Genomic DNA, 19,925 nt, shown 5'->3' with positions numbered 1-19,925 from the left:
AATTTTCACCTTTAACCCATGACCTCTGGTTGTAGTCCCACCCAACTTCACTGGAAAAAGCCTGTTTGCATTTACCCTATCTATACCCCTCATAATTTGTATACCACTTATCAAATCTATCTTCTATGTTCCAAGGAATAGTCTTAACCTATTCAATCTTTCCTCATCTTTCCTCCAGACTCAGCAACCCCCTTGTAAAATTTCTCTGTATTCTTTCAACTGCTTCATATGTTTCCTGTAGGGAGGTGATCAATACTCTACACAATACTCCAAATTAGGCCTCACCAATGTTTTACGCAACTTCAGTACAACATTCATCTCCTTTACTTAACACTTTGATTTATGAAGGCCAATGTGCCAAAAGCTTTTTTTTAATTACCCTATCCATCTGTTATGCCACTTTTAATGAATTATGGACCTGTATTCCCAAATTCCTTTGTTCTACCACACTCCTCCGTGCCCTATCATTCACTGTGTAAGATCTACCCTGGTTGGTCCTATTGAAGTGCAATACCTCATACTTGTCTGCATTAAATTCCATCTGTCATTTTTCAGCCCATTTTTCCAGCTGGTCCAGTTCCCGCTGCAAGCCACGATAGCCTTCCTCGCTGTCCACTACGCTCCCCAATCTTCATGCCATCTGCAAATTTGCTGATCCAGTTAACTACACTATCACCCAGATCATTGATAGCAATGGCAATCAACAAAGGACCTAGCTCCAATCCCTGTGGCACTCCACTAGTCAGAGAGGCAACCATCTACTACCACTCTTTGGCTTCTCCCACAAAGCCATTGTCTAATCCTCTTTACTCCCTCGTCTTGAATGCAGAGCAACGGAACCTTCTTGACCACCCTTGCATATGGGACCTTGTCAAATGCCTTACTACGTAGACAACATCCACCTCCTTGCCTTCATCCACTTTGCTAGTAACATCCTCGAAAAACTAACATTGGCAAGTCATATCTTACCACAAAATATGCCATCCTTGACTATCCTTAATCAGTCCATGTCTATCCAAATACTTATATATCCGGTCCCTTAGAGTACCTTCCATAACTTTCCCACTACTTATGTCAGGCTCACTGGCCTATAATTTCCTGGTTTATTTTTATAGCCCTTCTTAAACAACAGAACAACATTGGCTATCCTCTGATCCTCTCCAGCCTCACTTGTCGCTAACGATGATTTAAATATCTCTGTTAGACCCCAGCAATATCTGCACTTGCCTCCTGCAGGTCTGAGGAAACACCTTGTCAGGCCCTGGGGATTTATTGACCCTAATTTACCTCAGGACAGCAAACACCTCTTCTGTAATCTGTATAGGGGCCATGAAGTTGATGCCACTTCTATGAACTCCTGAGCAAACGCAATGCAAAAAAATATTTAAGATCTCCCCTTTTGGTTCCACACATGGATTGCCGTTCTGATATTCCAGTGTATTAGCTGGAATTAGTTGATTAGCTGTAAAGAAAATGGTGGGTTGCCACGACCTCAAAGTGATGAATTGTGATTACTGATTGTAATACTGTTGTACCACACTGCAGCTTGATTTAAAGACCATTTTCCACAATAAATCAAGTATAGTATCCAATGCTTACTATAGAGAGTGCAAAGAAGATTTATAAGGATGTTGCCTGGATTGGAGAGCATGTCTTATGAGAATAGGTTGAGTGAACTTGGTCTTTTCTTCTTGGAGCGACGGAGCATGAGAAGGATGAGAGGTGACCTGATAGAGATGTACAAGATGATGAGAAGCATTGATCATGTGGAAAGCCAGAGGCTTTTTCCTCAGGGCTGAAATGGCTAACACAAGTGGATAGTTTTAAGGTGCTTGGAAGTAGATACAGAGGGGATGTCAGAGGTAAGGTTTTCCACACAGAGTGGTGGGTGCATGGAATGCACTGCCAGTGACGGTGGTAGAGATGAATACAATAAGGTCTTTTAAGATTCTGTTAGATAGGTACATGGAACTTAGAAAAATAGAGGGCTACGCACTACAGAAATTCTAGGTAGTTTCTAGAGTAGGTTACATGGTCAGCACAACATTGTGGGCCGAAGGGCCTGTAATGTGCAGTAGGTTTCTATGTAATAAATTGAGACAAAGAGACTATAGATGGTGGAATCTGGAGCAACAAACAAGATTCTGGAGAAACTCAGTGGGCCAGCCAGGCAGCATCCATGAAGGGAAACAAGCATTGACATTGGGAATTGAGACACTTCATCTGGGCTGAAAGATAGAAGGAGATAGAAGGGCTGATAGCCAGTATAAGGAGGTGAGAGGAAGGGGTAAAGCAAGAACTGGCAAGGTGATGGGTGGATCCAGGTAAGGAGGGGTGAGAGGCCAATGGAAAATAGAAGATCAGAAATAGTGACAGAGGCTAGGAGGTGGGTGGACATGACAAAGGGCTGCGGAAAATCTGAACAAATGCTGGAGCTATACTTCACCTCTATAGACATGAATGAAAGCACCACAGGAATATACTTCAGAATATTGTCTACTTATTTCAGGAGTGATGAAAATGCATTAATTTAGAAAGTTTACAAGATCTGGAAGGGTCAGATTAAGCAGGAAATGTCAAACAAGTAAGGCAGAACAATTGTGGACCCTACTGATAAATAATGAGCAGCATCAAGGAAACACAGAAAGCTAAGTAACAATAGTCATTAAAATAACAAGAGGAGCTAATGATATTAAATTATTAATTTTGCTTTAACTTGAGGTATTTGCAAATTAGAATGCAAATGTCAGTATAATTCATTTAATAACAGCCTGACTTCAGAGCAGGTTTAAGATTCAAGCATCATTTCAAGAACTGAGCAAATATTTGTAGCAGACTCAGCATTGATGGTTTTGGGTGAGAAATTAAACCGAAGTCCAGTCTGCATGCTCAAATGTGTACATAAACAATGCTGTTATATTATCAGAGTGAGCAAGGAATTTCCATCAATGTACATAAATATGTTAAAAGGAAAAGATACCATAAAAGGTACAGATTAAGTTGTCCATCAAGGTCTACCCTCTTAAGTATCTGTGCCAAGCATATAAATTTAAAAAGCACAAGTATTAGGATCAATGGCAAATATAAATTTAATCTCCAAATAAAAAATAAAACATTTTACATTCTTGAAAAGTTACTGTATATTTTGCACTACTTCATCTAAAAGAGACATGCTGTGGAACAGAGGACGTATCACCCATCAAGTTCTTCGGTCCACGGTCCAAGTCTCATTGTACACTGAACTACAATGAGCAACCCATATATTGTGCTATGTAGAGTCAAATTTGTTACGAAATATACCACAACCATCCTTAATCTGTGGTCTACATGAAACACAGTTTTAATATTACTGAAACAATACTTATAAATTTACAGAAAGGAACAGCCAATATTTAAAGCAGATTGTTCTGTAGTCCTGTGAACACCAGGAACGGTCTGTTACCTATTTACACTGACACATCACAGCCAAGGGGATACCTTCATTGCTTCAGTCTGAGTTGTATTCTTCGTCATTCCTTGCAAGGATTGGATGCTAAATCACAGCATCATTTTATAGTATCATCCTTGGTTGCTTTACCATATCCCGCTCATTAAAAGGCCTAGTAGAAATGGGAATAATTTGGGTACAATGGTGAATGTACATCAGCTTTTCTGCTCAGGGAGAGGCAGGCTGTAACTGGAATCTGTTAGCTCCTGGTCTGATGAGCAGTGTCAGGAAGAGACTCTTCATGATCCTGATTAGGTACTTGTGTCCAGGTTTTACAGTCATCAGGATTTCCTTAATATGTTCAGCCCTACAAATAAAACACATTTCTTAATATTAAATTAAAATGAAATTCTAACCTTAATATATTTAAAGCAACTTGCATCAGCCAAGCAGCTTGTAACTTTTCTTTACAAATAGAACTACTTTATAATTGGAGGTGATCTAGTTGTTATCATATTGATGTTACAACTTACGATGCATAATTTAGTTATGGTCTAGAAAATCTTTTGACCACAAAAGGAGTTGTATGTGTGTTTTCTGTGCTTATAGAATTTGAAATGTTTGTTATACTTCCAGCACTTGCAAATTTCTTGAGTCATGTTCCTTTTAAATAAGCATCAAATGTTTACAAAATGCTGATAAAACTGCACAAGCCAGTACAAAAACAACCTTCTGCTCACACAATCTCTCTGATGTACTCATCCACACCAGGAGATTTCAGTTTTTAAATTTCTAGCATTTTAACCAGTAGACTGTACTTAAGTATGATTCAGGCTAAGTTCAAGGTGGGGGTATTTTGGTTGATTTGCCACCAAGGTCATGTCAATTCAGAATGTGTGGGACACTTTATTGGTGGTAGGACAAATAGCAGTAACCCACAAAATAAAGGCTTAATGTTTCACCTCAAAAAGTTTTCAGGTTGATCCCAAATGAAGCAATAGTATAGATGATGGTGGATGATACTGAATTTCAACCGAATAATTTACTTTTAAAGTGAGCCCTGTCACAAAATGTGTGCAATACGTAAACTGGATAAAGTTAGAATTTTGATCACTGAACTTCTCTATTTTTATATATCCTACTGTTAGAAAAATAACTAACATTACTATGCTGTTAGGGTGAGCTGTCAGACTACAAAGTGAATCTCCTTCAGGACATGTGTACATTGAGGGGAGAAGGAAAAAAATCAGCACTGTTCTTGATTAGGATTTACACTAGCCTGGTGTGTGCAAATTGATATCATGTAGGGACAGTACTCAACCTGGCTTTGAAGCCCGTATGGTTAAATAGACTATTGAAGCTCAATGGAATTTCACTTTGGTGTCAGTATCTGTTCAGCTATATTCCTTCCAGAACAAATTTGGAAATTCTTATGGCTGGACCCACTTGTTCTGTAAGATGCATACACAATCCTTCTGCAAGAACCAAGCATCTAATTCAGGGCAGGCTGATCTTTTTTAACCAATACATAGGATGTGGTTTTCACTGGGAAGGTCAGCAATTACTGCCTATGCTTGTTGTTCTTTGAATCCAGTGGCTTGTCACCAAGTTGATTAATTATTTTCAAGGGGAAAAGAAACCGGTAGTTTCTTTCTCAGTATTATTTTTTATTCCAAATGTAATTACTTGAATACAAATTCCCTGGCTGCCACGACAAAGTTCAAACTTCAGATTTATTTATTCTTTAGAATCTTGTTGGTTATTTTTGTGACATTTATCGCTCATTCTTATTTTGCCCTTTAAACCTCTGAAAAGGCCTTGCAAAGAACTCAGAGTCACACAGAGAGCCCACACAGCAATGATGCCAGACTTCTTTCCCCAAGAAGCACCAGTAAACCACATGCGTTTTTACAGCAATATTTTTTTGTCACTGCTACCGACTAGTTTTGTTTAAAGTTGTAGATTATTAATTAAATTTAAAGGGCATAGCTGTCATGATGGTATTGTTCTTCCCAGTCCCTGGGATACTACTCCAGTAATTTAACTGCTGTACCACCATATTATCTCCAGATCAAGTGTCATTTGTATATTTCTGTAGATACTAGAGAAACAAAACAGTCAGTACTATTCACCCAAAATACCAGGCTATGCCAAAGCAAAACATAGAATATTTAAAAAGAAAATCCTTCATATAATACATGATATCTCACCTGATGTTTCCAAACCAAGAATTAAATGTGAATTGCAAAGGAAGCCATGGATAACCTGGCATAATATGAAATGCAACTTCAAACTTCGATAATGCTTCATAGCTCGAGACAAGGAACTTCACACTATAAAAGAAAAGTTACTACGTTGAGAAAGATCAGAGTACAATAGTGAATCCAAAGTTAGGGCAGATGTCTGTATTACTAAGTCAAAAGGAAACTTGAGTTACTGCACAAGTCAAATGTTACACTTTGCTCTGGTGTCTTTTAAATACTCTGCTCTGTGAAGCCATCCATTTCAGAATATGTGGCACACATCAAAGCACAGTATGGAAATACTTACAAAGTTCCGGTAAGATGGCAGCATGTTTGGTCACAGCAGCTTCTATAGGGTCAGCAAAAGGTGCTACTGTCCTATTTAAACACATTTCTGATGATTGCAAGATCCTGCTGTACATTGACTTAAAGTACTGCAGGTCTACACCATCAGCAAGTTGCTCACTGATAGAAATAATGAAGGAGCTGCGCAAAGTTCTGCTACCTGAATCAACAGAGGCTTAGTTTAATAGCGAGTGGCCGCCTTGGTTGGTTTTCTTGTGATCGTAAGACCCTTTCGAACATTGCTAGACTGGTACTGTATGTTGCAAGTTCAATTTATTCACTTATTGGCTAAGAGTAGGGGTGGATTGTGGGGATGCTGCATGGCCTCACTCACAGCAAGGACTAGACCTCAAACCACAGTGTTGCATGTTTGCAGCTGCCAGGAGAGAGAGGTGAAGCCAGTGTGCTCCACCAGGAATTGTGTGATGTGGTGTCCAAGATGGAGTTTGTGCAGACCTCCCAGTGCTTCACTCGGCAGAAGACAAATTCTGTTGTGGTCGACTGCAGTTTTTGGCAGTACTCAATCCAGTCAGGAGTTCAAGCCGCAGGGGTGCCTGTTTTACAGCCCCTGGTAGAGAGGTGTCCAAATTGTTGCGCTCCACCGGGGGTGACGTGGCGCAGTATCCGGCTGGAGTCTGTGCTGCCTCCCCTTCCCAGTGCTCACTCAGTAAAAGACAAGATCTTTTGTGGTTGATTGGAGATTTCAATGGACTAAAGGGTCTGGACCATATACACGTGTATATATATATTTTTCACAGTTGTGTCTTCCTGTTATTCTATATGTGCTTGTTTATCTTGCATATGTGAAGACTAGGCCTCAAGCCGCGGTGTCGCCTGGGAGGAGGTGGGTGTCAGGGCCACTGGAGGTGGTGTGGCACGACATCCAGGCTGGATTTGGAGTTGTCCCCCCCCCAGGTGTTTAATGGCACAAGTTCTCGACTCTTTTATTAAGTGATTGTAATACCGTTTGTGCTTGCTATCTTGTGTGTGCTTTGTGCTGTGTGAGACTGTTGGTACTGTGTCTTGCACCTTTACCCCAGAGTAATGCTGTTTCCTTTGGCTGTATTCATGGGTATTCATATATGGTTGAATGACGATTAAATTTGAATTTAATTTCCCCAAGTACAGACTGAGACCATCATACTAAATTGCACAAAAGACAAATCCCATGAAAATAAAAAAACAATTGATGCAGCAAATTTGAAATACAAATGGAAAATGCTAGAAATTTTCAGCAGATCAGACAGCATTTGTGGAAACAGTTAACCTTTCAGGCTGAATCCTTCATCAGAACTCTTTCCCAGTTCCAAGAGGGTTGCCAACCTGAAATGCTAACAATGCACCCGCCACTCCTCCCCATGCACCAGATGCTGTTTGAGCATTTTCTGCTTTTATGACACAAATCCTATCCCTGGTCACAACATGCTGGAGGAACTCAGCAGGTCAGGCAGCATCCATGGAAATGATGAGTTGATGTTTCAGGCCGGAACCCTTCATCAGGACTGAAGAGGGAAGGGGCAGAGGCCCTATAAAGAAGGTGGGGGGAGGGTGGGAAGGAGAAGGCTGGTAGGTTCCAGGTGAAAAACCCGTAAGGGGAAAGATAGAGGGGTGGGGGAGCGGAAGCAAGGAGGTGATAGGCAGCTGGGGGAGGGGGCAGAGTGAAATAGGGATAGAAGAAGGGAGGGGGAAGGAATTACCGGAAGTTGGTGAACTCTATGTTCATACCAAGGGGCTGGAGACTACCTAGACAGTATATGAGGTGTTGCTCCTCCAACCTGAGTTTAGTCTCATCATGGCAGTAGAGGAGGCCATGTATGGACATATCTGAGTGGGAATGTGAAGCAGAGTTGAAGTGGGTGGCTACTGGGAGATCCTATCTGTTGCCTCCCGTACCATTACTGCCCTTATCAACTCTGGAGACCTTCCATCCTCAGCCACTAAACTCATAATTCCCACACCCCGTACCACTCGGTTTTACCTCCTCCCCAAGATTCACAAGCCTGACTGTCCTTTTTTCCACAACAGACAGGATCTCCCAGTACCCACCCACTTCAACTCTGCTTCCCATTCCCATTTAGATATGTCCATACATGGCCTCCTCTACTGCCATGATGAGGCTAAACTCAGGTTGGAGGAGCAACACCTCATATACTGTCTAGGTAGTCTCCAGCCCCTTGGTATGAACATAGAATTCTCAAACTTCCAGTAATTCCCTCCCCTTCCCTTCCTCTATCCCTATTTCACTCTGCCCCCTCCCCTAGCTGCCTATCACCTCCCTCATGTTTCCGCCTCCTTCTACTACATATTGTGCTTTCTCCTTTCCCTTCTTCACCTTTCCTGCCTATCACCTCCCTGCTTCCCCTCCCCCACCTCTTTATCTTTCCGCTTACGGGTTTTTCACCAGGAACCTACCAGCCTTCTCCTTCCCACCCTCCCCACACCTTTATAGGGCCTCTGCCCCTTCCCTCTTCAGTCCTGACGAAGGGTTCCGGCCCAAAACGTCGACTCATTGTTTCCACGGATGCTGCCCAACCTGCTGAGTTCCTCCAGCATGTTGTGAGTGTTGCTTTGACCCCAGCATCTGCAGATTATTTTGTGCTTCCTATCCCTGGTCACTCCGTGAAGGAAAATGGGGAATGCAAAAGGGATAGTGCTTTCAAAATCTAAATTCTTCCTTCCCAGCACCTCCTCCCCAAATGATATTATATGGCCATCCATGCACTCTGCTGCAGATGTACTTACTCTGTGTGTTGAATCTCCAGTTTCAAGATATCAAATTTTGATCCCCAGTTCAACAAATATTCCAGTTCATCACCAAGTAATCGACATCGACTCACCACAAGCGAGAGATCAAGTAAGAGCTAGAGTGAAAAAGAAACAAATGATCCGTACCTAAAAAGACTGCTCAATTCTTTCAATCTACCAGCATACATATGCCTAGAAGCTGGAAGGTGTCTGGCTAGGGACATTAACCAATTAGTTCATATTGGATCAATTAATGGTTTGTTTAAAGCTCTGTAGCCAGAAAATTCTGGACTACAAATCAAGATATCAAGCAACACTGAACAACCTTGCATGAGGTATTGGGTTCATAAGTCAGGGAGGTTATGTTGCAGCTTTATCAAACTCTAGTTAGGCCGCATCTGGAGCATTGCTTATAATTCTGGCCACCCCATTATAGGAAAAATGTCGAGGCTTTGGAGAGGGTGTAGAAGAGATTTACCAGGTTGCTGCCTGGATTAGAGGGCATGCACTAAAACAAGAGGGTAGACCAATTTGGGGTGTTTTCTCTGGAGTAATGGAGGCTGAGGGGAGATCTAATTGAGGTTTATAAGGTTATAATAAGCATAGATAGAATAGACAGTATCTTTTTCCCCAGGGTTAAAATGTCCAGTACCAGTGGGTATGCATTTAAGAGTGGGGGGAGGGGTGTAATTTCAAAAGAGATGCAAAATGCAAGTTTTTTTCCTCCACAGAGTGGTGGTGCCTGTAATGCGCTGACTGGGGTGGTGGTAGAGGCAGATACATTAGAGACTTACAACATGTTTAGATCAGCACATAAATGTGAGGGATATTGACATTTTGTAGGTAGAGGGGAATGGTTTAGATGGCCATTTGATTACTAATTTAATTGGTTCAGCACAACATTGTGGGCTGAAAGACATGTTCCTGTACTGTCCTGTTTCATGTTCTAAATGTCTTGGCACTGGGATTAATATTTTATGTAGTTTCTGCATGATTTCCTGCTCCTGAAACACACCTCACCAAAAGTATTGCACTTGCTTTAGATTTTACACCCATTTCCCCCTTAATTGCAATTTATAACACACAAGGAACTAACCCGATGGTTCCTGTGTAAATCCAGCTGGTAACATTTATATCACCATTGGAACATTTCATAATCAGAGAACATGATTCAGAGATGCAACTTATTATGCCTTTGCAGTGCCATTGAAAAACCTTTCTGCCAAATTTAATTCTATTGAAAAAAGAAGTACCTTTACAGGTGTTTTGATTCAGTGTTTCCACTTTGTATAAGAAGATAACCATTCCATTTGTTCTTTGTGTATATTAAACTTACATATTTGGAAACAAGTAGTGGAGATTTGAATAATTTGATATTACGATTTGATAGATTTATGAACCTTATTGAACCTTTTTCACACTGTCTTTTTCAGCATCACACACAATCGGAAGAACTGGGACAATGACAGATGTGACAGGGTGACCTGTTAGAGTTAAATAAAATCGTGAGAGGCATAAACAGGGTGTCTTTTTCCCCTCGGGAGGGTTTGCTAAAATCAAGAGGGCAAAAGTTTAAGATCAGGAGGTATGACATTTAAGAGAGACATCAGAACACCTTCTTCATGCATAGGGTGATGTGTATTTGGAATGAGGTGCCAGAAATAGTGGTTGAGGCAGGCACATGAGCAACATTTCAAAGCTATCTAGATAAGCACATGGAAAGGAAGTATTTAGAGGTGTCTGGATAAAATGTGAGCAGATGAGACCAGTTAGCTGGTTAACACAGTCAGCATGAAGGGATTGTACTGAAGGGTCCCCTTCCATATTGTATGACTATGACTTTAGCTCTGATACAGACATCACCAAAGCCATCAATATATTGTCCTGGATAACTGACATTTATTAGTCTACTGTGATGTCTATTCTCAGTTTTTCCTTCAGTAACAAACTGCAAGGTGGAAGATGAGTGCTTATCAAAAGTAAGCTTAAAAATCCCACAGATCATATGAAAATCAAATCAAAATACAATTTCAATTAAATACTCTAGGGAGACAAAATTTACAAATATTTTAATCACAGAATTCTGTCTATTTGTCCCCCCCTAGAAAAGGACACTGTGATGACAAAGATTCATACAAATGAAGTTGAAAGTCCAAAATAGTAAAAGGATTTGAGGTTGGTAGCTGATCATTTTCTATCTGGAGGGAGAAACTGAGTTAACATTTTCAGTTAGTCAATGACCTCTCATCAAAACTGTAGGTAATAAAAGATTTACCAGTTCACAAAGCAGAGAGAAAAGTAGCAAGGGCAATGCAAGGTGGAAAAAAAATAGAAGATGGAAATCAGGAACAATTTAAGTGCAAAAAGGTGACGCTTTAATTTTATCCATACCATGGGGACCTGAGATTCATTGGAGTGTTTACTGTGCCAACTTTCTCGATTCTTCCAACACATCATAACCAGCTCATGAACAAGCTTCGAGTGTGCAGGTGATTCTTTCTCTGTAAAACAAATTACAATGATTAAAATAAAGCACATATTTGAAAATCGGTTTGTTATAAAGGGGAATATTTTGAATGAAAATCCAATAGAAAGTATAGTTAATTTAAAAACCCACTAAGTACTTTTAAATTTATTCATGAGATGAGATAAAGTTAAAGTTATATAGTATAGAAACAAGCCATTTGGCCCATCTTGTCAATGCCAACATCTGCAAATTAATACTAATCCTATTTTCCTGTGTTAGGTCCATATCCTGCTATGCTTTGCCCTCTTAGTGCTCATTTAAATGTCTCAAACTTAGCAATTGTATCTACTGTAACTCTACCACCTCTAGCAGCAAGCTTCAGATAGCCAAGAAAACCTTTCCTTTCAAATTGCCTTTAAAACTCTTTTCTCTCACCTTAAATTCAAGTGATGTTGCTATAAAGGTCAATATTTATAGCTAATTTCTGATTGACTCTAAAATACTGCCTTAATTTACTGGAACTCAACTTGGCAGATAGTGTAGGCCAGAGCAACTAAAGATGAGACTTTCTATCCCATTTAACATTTGTTGTTCGCTTACCTATGAAACCCAAAGCCAGGAGATAGAACAAAGCCAGATTACAAAATATACATTTATCCAGTAAAACCACACAGCCAAAAAAAAACCTCTAACAGTGCATCCAGAGCACGACTATTTATATGGTTAACAAAGAATATTAGATAGGTTGTTGGGAACAACAACCTATCAGTGAAAGTCAGCCTAGGATTGCTGTTAGTGAACCAATAAGCATTGGTTGTTTCGGCTCACTGTAGTAACATTAAAGACACTAAACACCAAACAACTTTGTCAAATATTGAAACAAAAAATGTTTTCAGTTTTCTCCTCCTTACTATACTATCAGTAAGATTGGGTACCAAGCCTGAACTCAAGGCTATTTGAGGTGCTATTACAAGAAATTGTGCTGGTGAAACAGCACTTAAATAGCAGCCAATGTCCTTTGGAAAAGGACAAATCCCATTTGCCAGTGTTTTAAACACAGCATGTTCATAATGAAAGTGGGCAATTTGAACAAACTGGCCATATGATGACTATGATATATACAAGCCGCCTCAACCTCTCTTCATTATATAGTTCTATTTCTTTTTCTCTCATTCAGTTTATCCTTCTTCCATATAAATGCGTTCCAACTATTCATAGAATTGTTAAATTTCCATTTGTACTTGTTCATGAATATCTTGTACTTACAGACTCCAGAATCCTATTTTCCAAACAAATAGAATTTTTAAAAAAAAATCTGACCAATCAAAACTTGCCAAAAATCTACATAAAATAGTGGGGGAACAATAACGTAGCAATTACACTAGAGGTGGGAAATTTAAATTAGCTGAATAAAACTGTAATTTTAAAAAGCCAGCATTAATATTCATGACCATAAAAGTAGATTTTAAAGTATCAGCTGGTTTAGTGATACTCGAGTGGGAAAACATCTTTATATTCGACTTCAGTCGTCAATTAATGTGGGAAAAGTATGAAGCATCAAATGTTGCAGAGTATGCAATTTAATGTAGAACTGGATTATGATAGGGTTAAGGTGCATTACAACACTTCCCAATTAAGCCACCAATTGTTATTTAAGTAAACATCCTAAAAATCTTAAGATCAATCACTAGTGGTAGAAATACAAGGAATCTCACATACACAGGGAAACACAGAAAAGAAAGAGAATTTCAGCTTTTAAGAAGGACAGATCAACATCTGAAGCTTCCAGCTTAATATGAGAGTGATAAAATCTCTGTATCTCTCCCCCTTTCCTCATGAGATTATGATGTGTAAGCTGGACCAGAAGACAAGCCAAGAAAAAAAAGAGGGTGATATTATCCTACTTAGCTGGATCCATGAAGGAAAGCTGAAGGAAGACCTAATCCAATAGCTTCTACTAAATTCAGAGTAAACCCAAAAATGAACAAGTTTAAGAAAACAAAATATGCAAACTTATCCAAATAATTAAGACCTTTTAACTCACCATCCAACTCAGAGACAAGCTTTATGTCAACAATTTTCCTGTACTTCTCACCAGGGGAAAGTTCAGCACCTACATTTAGAACCAAAGTAAATAAACAGCCCTATTAAAAAAAAGTTTAGAGTAAAACTTTGATTATATTTTTTGGTTTGTTCTAAATAAGGAGATAGGACCGAATTGTTTTTTTCATACTACAGAACAGAAGGCTCTTCAGCTCACTCCAAGATTACAAATTCCTAAGTTGTTTAAAATTTCATATAAATGGCAAGATTGCCAATAATCAGAGCTTCAAATAGTTCAGAAAAAAAATCTGACCAAAAGGGAATGTTACTATTAAATGAGCTAATCTGACAACCAAACAAACGCAGGATGCATGCAATCTGTTTTAATGTCTTTTAGGATCAAGGGTCAAATGCCATCAGTTTCATCTCAGTAATATAATGCTTTTCCATATTGCATCTTCTTGATCAATTTACAGAAGAGAAACTACTTAAGCATGATGGACAAACTGAAGGATATATTTTGAGTGAGTCAGATCAAAAGGGATGGGAGCAGATTCTTGTATGGAAGCGATGTGCAACAATAGAGCCCTCTCTTCAGTCTCCAACTTGCACTTAAATACAGGAGGGAACACACATTTTTCTGAATTACTTATTATGTAGGAGGAAACCATTTGGTCCAGTTTCTAGACTGGATTTCAGAGCATTCCAATCGGTCATGCCCACAATCAAACTCCATCCACCAAAGGCAACTTATAGTAGCCATTAAAGCTACCAACACATCTTTCAGAAGTGGGAGAAAGCTGTAGCAGCAGCCTCAACTGCTATGCTAGTGTACCAGTCTCATCAGCTTCAAAAGAAAATGGTAAAGCATAACAAAACATTGAGACCTTCTGCTGAAAAAGCAAACCAATCAACCCAAAATGTTTCAATACCTAATAATCTACTTATTGTCAAAACTGCCAACAAACCCAAGGCTCTCAAACATTAAATTGGTTGTACCATTATTATTTTTTAATGAAATCAACAAATAGAAGTAAATCACCAGAACAAGGAGTCGATTACCACTGGAAATGAATTAAAATGCCAAACCTCCTATGAATGAGACCGCTAGGAAAATGTAGAAGATTGGAGTTCCATGACAGAAAACCAATAGGCATCAAAAGAATGGCTAAAATTAAATGGCAAGGATCTTTGGGGGGGTGGTGGGGTGGGAGTTAGACGCTTCTGCATTCATGAAAGTGACCCTCAGAAGTGAATTTGATCACCAGTGTGGCCCTACCTACAAAAATTTATGCAACACTAGTTTTCAATTGGGCTGAATGGCCAAATCCCACCAGTGCAGCAGGGAATGCAATTTTAATTAAATTAAATCTGAATAAAACGGGCAACTCTCAGCAATGGTAACCACAAAACTACCAGAATTCTTAAAGACCCATCTGGTTCATAAGTACTTTAGGCAAGAAAATCTGCCATTCTTATTTGGTCCAAATGAAGTGACTCCAAGCTAACAATAGAGATGTTTCTTAATTTTTCTCAGTTGCTCTTGAGCACGTCATTCAGTTCAATGACAATTAGTAATGGGAAAAATGTTCCAGCCTTGACAATTATGGCTACACCTTTGAGTGAATAAAATCAAATCTTAGAGCTCAAGTTAAAATTGCATTTTACCAATTATTACTTTCACTAATAAAAGATATGCATTTTCTTTTAATTTTTGCAGTTCGAGGCAACTAAATTATAGTCTTACATTCAGGCTCCCCATACTGCAAAGTCAATTCCAAGGAGTCATACAGGAATCTGTAAACAGCTTGGTCATCTTGGCAAGGCACCAATGTCCATTCTAAAAGTCTGAGAAACAAAAAAGTTTGTTAATGTAAGGAAAGGAAAAAAGACCAATATTCAGATGTTCAAATGTCATACACCAGAGGAGTGATATTTGATTAACAAGAGGAGACAGATGGGTACACTTAGTGCTAAATTTGAATTGCAGTTTTCTGCAGTTCCACCTCGTGACAGGGTATCAAAATTTTCTGTTACACACCAGTAAAAATTCTGTAAATGAAAAATCTACACTAAATTTAGATTAATGCAAGAATTCCAATTCATTTTTCCTCAGGTTAATTAATTCCATTTTAGTTCCACCCTCTCTCAATTTGATCGGGAAAACTTTGGCAAGAGTAGTATCAAAATTCTAATTTTGTACAACCAATTCCATGTAGCTATATTCATCTCCCACATGCAAATTGTGGTCTGTTTCAATATTATATATTCTCTTCACAAATAATTAAATATCTGACATGTCTGTTAACTCAGCTACTCTACATGTAGATTTGCTGACGATACAACCATTGTTGGTAGAATCTCAGGTGGTGACGAGAGGGCGTACAGGAGTGAGATATGCCAACTCATGGAATGGTGCCACAGCAATCCATGTCAGTAAGACGAAATAGTTGATTGTGGACTTCAGGAAGGGTAAGCCGAAAGAACACATACCAATCCTCAGAGGGATCAGAAATGGAGAGAGTGAGCAACTTCAAGTTCCTGGGTGTCAAGATCTCTGAGGATCTAACCTGGTCGCAACACATTGATGTAGTCATAAAGACGGCAAGATAGCAGCTATATTAGGAGTTTGAAGCGATTTGGCATGTCAGCAAATAAAGTCAAAAACTTCTATAGTTGTACCGTGGAGAGCATTCTGACAGACTGCATCACTGTCTGGTATGGAGGGGCTACTGCACAGGATCGAAAGAAGCTTCAGAAGGTTGTAAATCTAGTCAATTCCATCTTCGGCACTAGCCTACAAAGTACCCAGGACATCTTTAGGGAGCGGTGTCTCAGAAAGGTGGCGTTCATTATTAAAGACCTCCAGCACACAGGGCATACCCTTTTCTCATTGTTAGCATCAGGTAGGAGATACAGAAGCCTAAAAGCACACACTCAGTGATTCAGGAACAGCTTCTTCCCCTCTGCCATCTGATTCCTGAATGGACTTTGAAGCTTTGGACACTACCTCACTTTTTAAAAATATACAGTATTTCTGTTTTTGCACATTTTAAAATAATTATTCAATATACATAATTAATTTACTTGTTTACTTACAAAGTGTATTATTATGTTTTTTTTTCCCTCTCTCTGCTAGATTAGGTATTGCATTGAACTGCTGCTGCTAAGCTAACAAATTTCACAATACATGCCAGTGATAATAAACCTGATTCTGATTCAATCACGATACCAACACCATGTCAGCACTCCTCTTCCAGGAGAAGTTGAACCCTATTCTTTGAGGTGGTTTTCTACTCATTCCGTTCCATTTTCACATCTCAAGTCAGACTTACTATTGAGCCTCCTGCCAAAGGCTAAAAACATTCTTCCTGTTTAATCACAGTTTTATAGGGCACTAAAGCAATCATCATGCCTCATTTGAATTATTTCCTTCCATTTTACCAACATAGGAAAAAAGTCATTACTGTCAGTCTCTGACCAGAGCCATGAAGAGAACCCTTACGAGTTATTCTACAAAGGAGAAACTCTCACGTGATGTCTCCGTCTGGCAGTATAGCAGAGATTTTCAACCTCCATCTTAAGCCACAACACATGGTACATTGCAAATATGTTGGAGAAAATTATCTCCTGGGGCAAATAAGAAGAGTTCAATACTCACTCTTGAAATTCTTCATTACGTTCCAACATATTAACAGCCTTTTCTTGCATCAATTTTTCATCAAGTACTTTAGCAAGTTGACTGAAAAAAAACATAACTCATTAAAAGGAAGCATTAAAATGAAAAATACATACTTAGAATAAAAATGAGCTACAATACAGAAGAAATCAAGTTGAGGGTCACTGAGCAGCTCAAATGAAGGCCTGGAACTCTTACATGGTGGGTGACCAATGTTATATTGAAGGCAGGTCAGCAGAACAAAGTCAGAAAACTACAAGATATGCAAGAAAGAGAAAATGTAATTTTAACGGAAGCAAATTACCTTCTTGGAGTCATAGAGAAATACAGCACAGACACGCGTCCTTCAGCACATCTAGTCCTTGCTGAAACCATTTAAACTGCCTACTCTCCTCGATCTGCATTGGGACCATAGCCCTCCATATCACAACCAACCGCGTACCTATCTAAACTCACCTTAAACACTGAAATCAAGCTCGCATGCACCACTTGTACTGGCAGCTCATTCTACACTTTCATGACCCTCTGAGTGAAGAAGTTTCCCCTCAGGTTCCCCTTAAATTTCTCGCCTTTCATCCTTAACATTAGACCTCTGGTTGTAGTCCCAACCCTACATCAGTTGAAAAAAGCATGCTTGCTTATCAATACCCCTCGTAATTTTGCATACCTCTATTAGATCGCCTCTCAATCTTCTACATTCTTACATTACTGTTTGGCAGTTATAGATTTTCTTTCAGCAGACTTGGGATTTTATATGTTGCTCATTTTTTTGACAAAGTCTGACAAGAGGTTGAAGAGGTTGATTTTAAATCTTTGCTGTTCCATTTTGTGTAGGTCAAGGGAGCATTGTCACTTACTGGGCCATGATCAAATGCCCAATAATACGAAGGCTTACTTTACTGTGTTCTTTTAATAGTCTCCCCACACCACCCCTGCCTAACTGGTAGATTAGCCAGATGAATCAAGCTTCCTTTATTGATAAAAGGAGAGAACAGGGAATCCTCCAACCAGAGATAATTACATTAGAGGAATGATCTACAAAGTTGGATCAGGTTTTTGTTAAATTCATTCAAGGGATGCGGGTTTCACAGACTGAGCCAGCAATTAACTGTCCATTTCTTATAGCTCTAGAGAAGGCGGTGGTGAGCTGTCATCTTGAACCACTACAATCACGGAGGTGTAGGTATAACCCATAATGCTGATAGGAAGAGTGCTTCAGAATTTCAATCTAGCAATGGTGAATGAACAGCTATTTATTTTCAAATCAAGATAATGTGTGGTTTGGAGGGCAGCTTCCAGGTTGTGGTGTTCCGAGAACCTGAGAATCCACAATTCATCAAACCTCATTATAGTCGATGAGACCCCCAATTAAAACAAAATAAGATGTAATTATTAGAATCACCAGACTTTTGTGATATCCTTGTCATAAATCAATGGTACACGAAAGATGGTATGCCAGGCTAATAATAGTCAGGGTGCCTGCTCAACAGGCGGAGAGGAGATGCCACAGTGCTGTAGTTGTAATTAAATTTATACAAAAGCATGGTACTTGTGCTTGTGCAGAACCAATAGTACTCTGTTGTAATTAAAATCTCACTGCATTCTGTTGGGGATAAGCTTCAGGGCTGATGAACTAGCAAGACAAAAAGATTCTCCCTTGCAAATATCAATCTCAACCTCCAAGTCTAAATCAACATCAAGCATGATGCTAAGATGCGTTATCACTAGTCAGCAGATGCATTACTGCAACCTTGAGTTCTCTTCCCTTGAATGCTTCCAGTCCCTCTTCAATTTTTTTCCCCCACCTTCAGCCTTGGTAATGACTGCTAATTGGCAAGATAGCTTGCAGCGTTCAGTGAAAGTTTCTAGTTTTCATTCACCTTTGATATACATTTCCCATCCATTAAAAGTGAGTTACAGATAAACTCCTCCTTCTAGTTGTATCAAACTATATCCCAATTTACACCTGGCATAATTTAAAAAATCTTTTTTTAATGACCAATTCAAAACAAAAGTCAATATATAAACAAACTTGCAAGTGAAGCAATCAAAATGATCATCTGTGAAAGCCAAAATACATTGTAGAATGTACAAATTATCAATTAAAATATAGATACCTTTCCATCTTACAGCATTCTCCCTGAAGATTTTTCAAATCTGCAGAAAAAGGACAAAATTAACAACAAAGCAAAGCGCTATGCATTATTTATGACCAGTATATCAGTTTTCTTCAGCAGTTAACAGAAGTCTATATCCAGAATTCAAACTGGGAGTGCTGATCAACAGAAAATCCTGTAGCAAAACAGAGGTAAATTGCACATTTCCATTCATTCTGATTATGGTGATACCATTTTGACAGACTCTTCTAAGCCATTTACATTTGTACATGGTTCTAGAGATAACCAAAAGCAAATAAATTAATTTAACTAGATGAACTGTATAATATCAAAAGTGAACTTCAAGCATACAGAATCACAATATGGTAGCGTAGCGGTTAGTGCTGTTATAGGTCAGAGTGTAGGAGCTTGGAGTTCAGTTGAGTTTGTACATCTTCGAGGACTTCCGGGTCATCAAGGGAATGGCGGCGTAAGGAAAAGGTCTCTCGACAAAAAAGAAGGTAAACTGCCCCAAAATCGAATTTAGACAAATACTTAATATTGCATAACTATATTAATAAAAGGGGCAAGGATGATGTCCAAGAACAAGAATAAAAAGTCCGCTTCGAAGGCTGATAAACGTAAAGAGACGCAGCAAGGCGACGGGCCTAGCTCTCCCACGGCAAGCCAGGACGGAGATAATGAGGGGGAATCGGTGACTCTGTCTTTGATTCTCGGAGAGATTCGCGAGTTCCGACAAGATAACAGCAAACAGCTGGAAGATATTAAAGGAGAAATAGTAAAAACTAACTCGCAGATAGATGAAGCCGAAGCGAGGATTGTTGGAATTGAAGAGAAACTACAAGACGCCGAGGAAGTG

The 19,925-nt window shown here is 39.2% G+C and overlaps 1 protein-coding gene across 3 annotated transcripts in view; it reads right to left on the bottom strand.

Annotated features, from left to right (window-relative positions):
- Positions 1 to 3,082: 3,082 nt before the first annotated feature.
- knl1 (kinetochore scaffold 1) overlaps positions 3,083 to 19,925 on the bottom strand; it is a 74,601-nt gene continuing 57,758 nt past the window's right edge. For all 3 annotated transcript variants that reach the window (XM_063053060.1, XM_063053077.1, XM_063053067.1), the window contains 8 exons: positions 19,067 to 19,106; positions 16,932 to 17,012; positions 15,018 to 15,118; positions 13,272 to 13,340; positions 11,152 to 11,261; positions 8,758 to 8,876; positions 5,638 to 5,760; positions 3,083 to 3,794 (listed from right to left, as the gene is read on the bottom strand). In XM_063053060.1, coding sequence (XP_062909130.1) covers positions 3,656 to 3,794; positions 5,638 to 5,760; positions 8,758 to 8,876; positions 11,152 to 11,261; positions 13,272 to 13,340; positions 15,018 to 15,118; positions 16,932 to 17,012; positions 19,067 to 19,106 — 782 coding nt within the window. In that variant the 3' untranslated portion in view covers positions 3,083 to 3,655. The remainder of the gene's footprint in view (positions 3,795 to 5,637; positions 5,761 to 8,757; positions 8,877 to 11,151; positions 11,262 to 13,271; positions 13,341 to 15,017; positions 15,119 to 16,931; positions 17,013 to 19,066; positions 19,107 to 19,925) is intronic.

The sequence above is a fragment of the Mobula hypostoma genome, chromosome 1 (genome assembly GCF_963921235.1).
Source record: "Mobula hypostoma chromosome 1, sMobHyp1.1, whole genome shotgun sequence".
In the NCBI taxonomy this organism is placed as follows: Eukaryota; Metazoa; Chordata; class Chondrichthyes; order Myliobatiformes; family Myliobatidae; genus Mobula; species Mobula hypostoma.
This window is presented reverse-complemented; position numbering and strand designations above follow the sequence as displayed.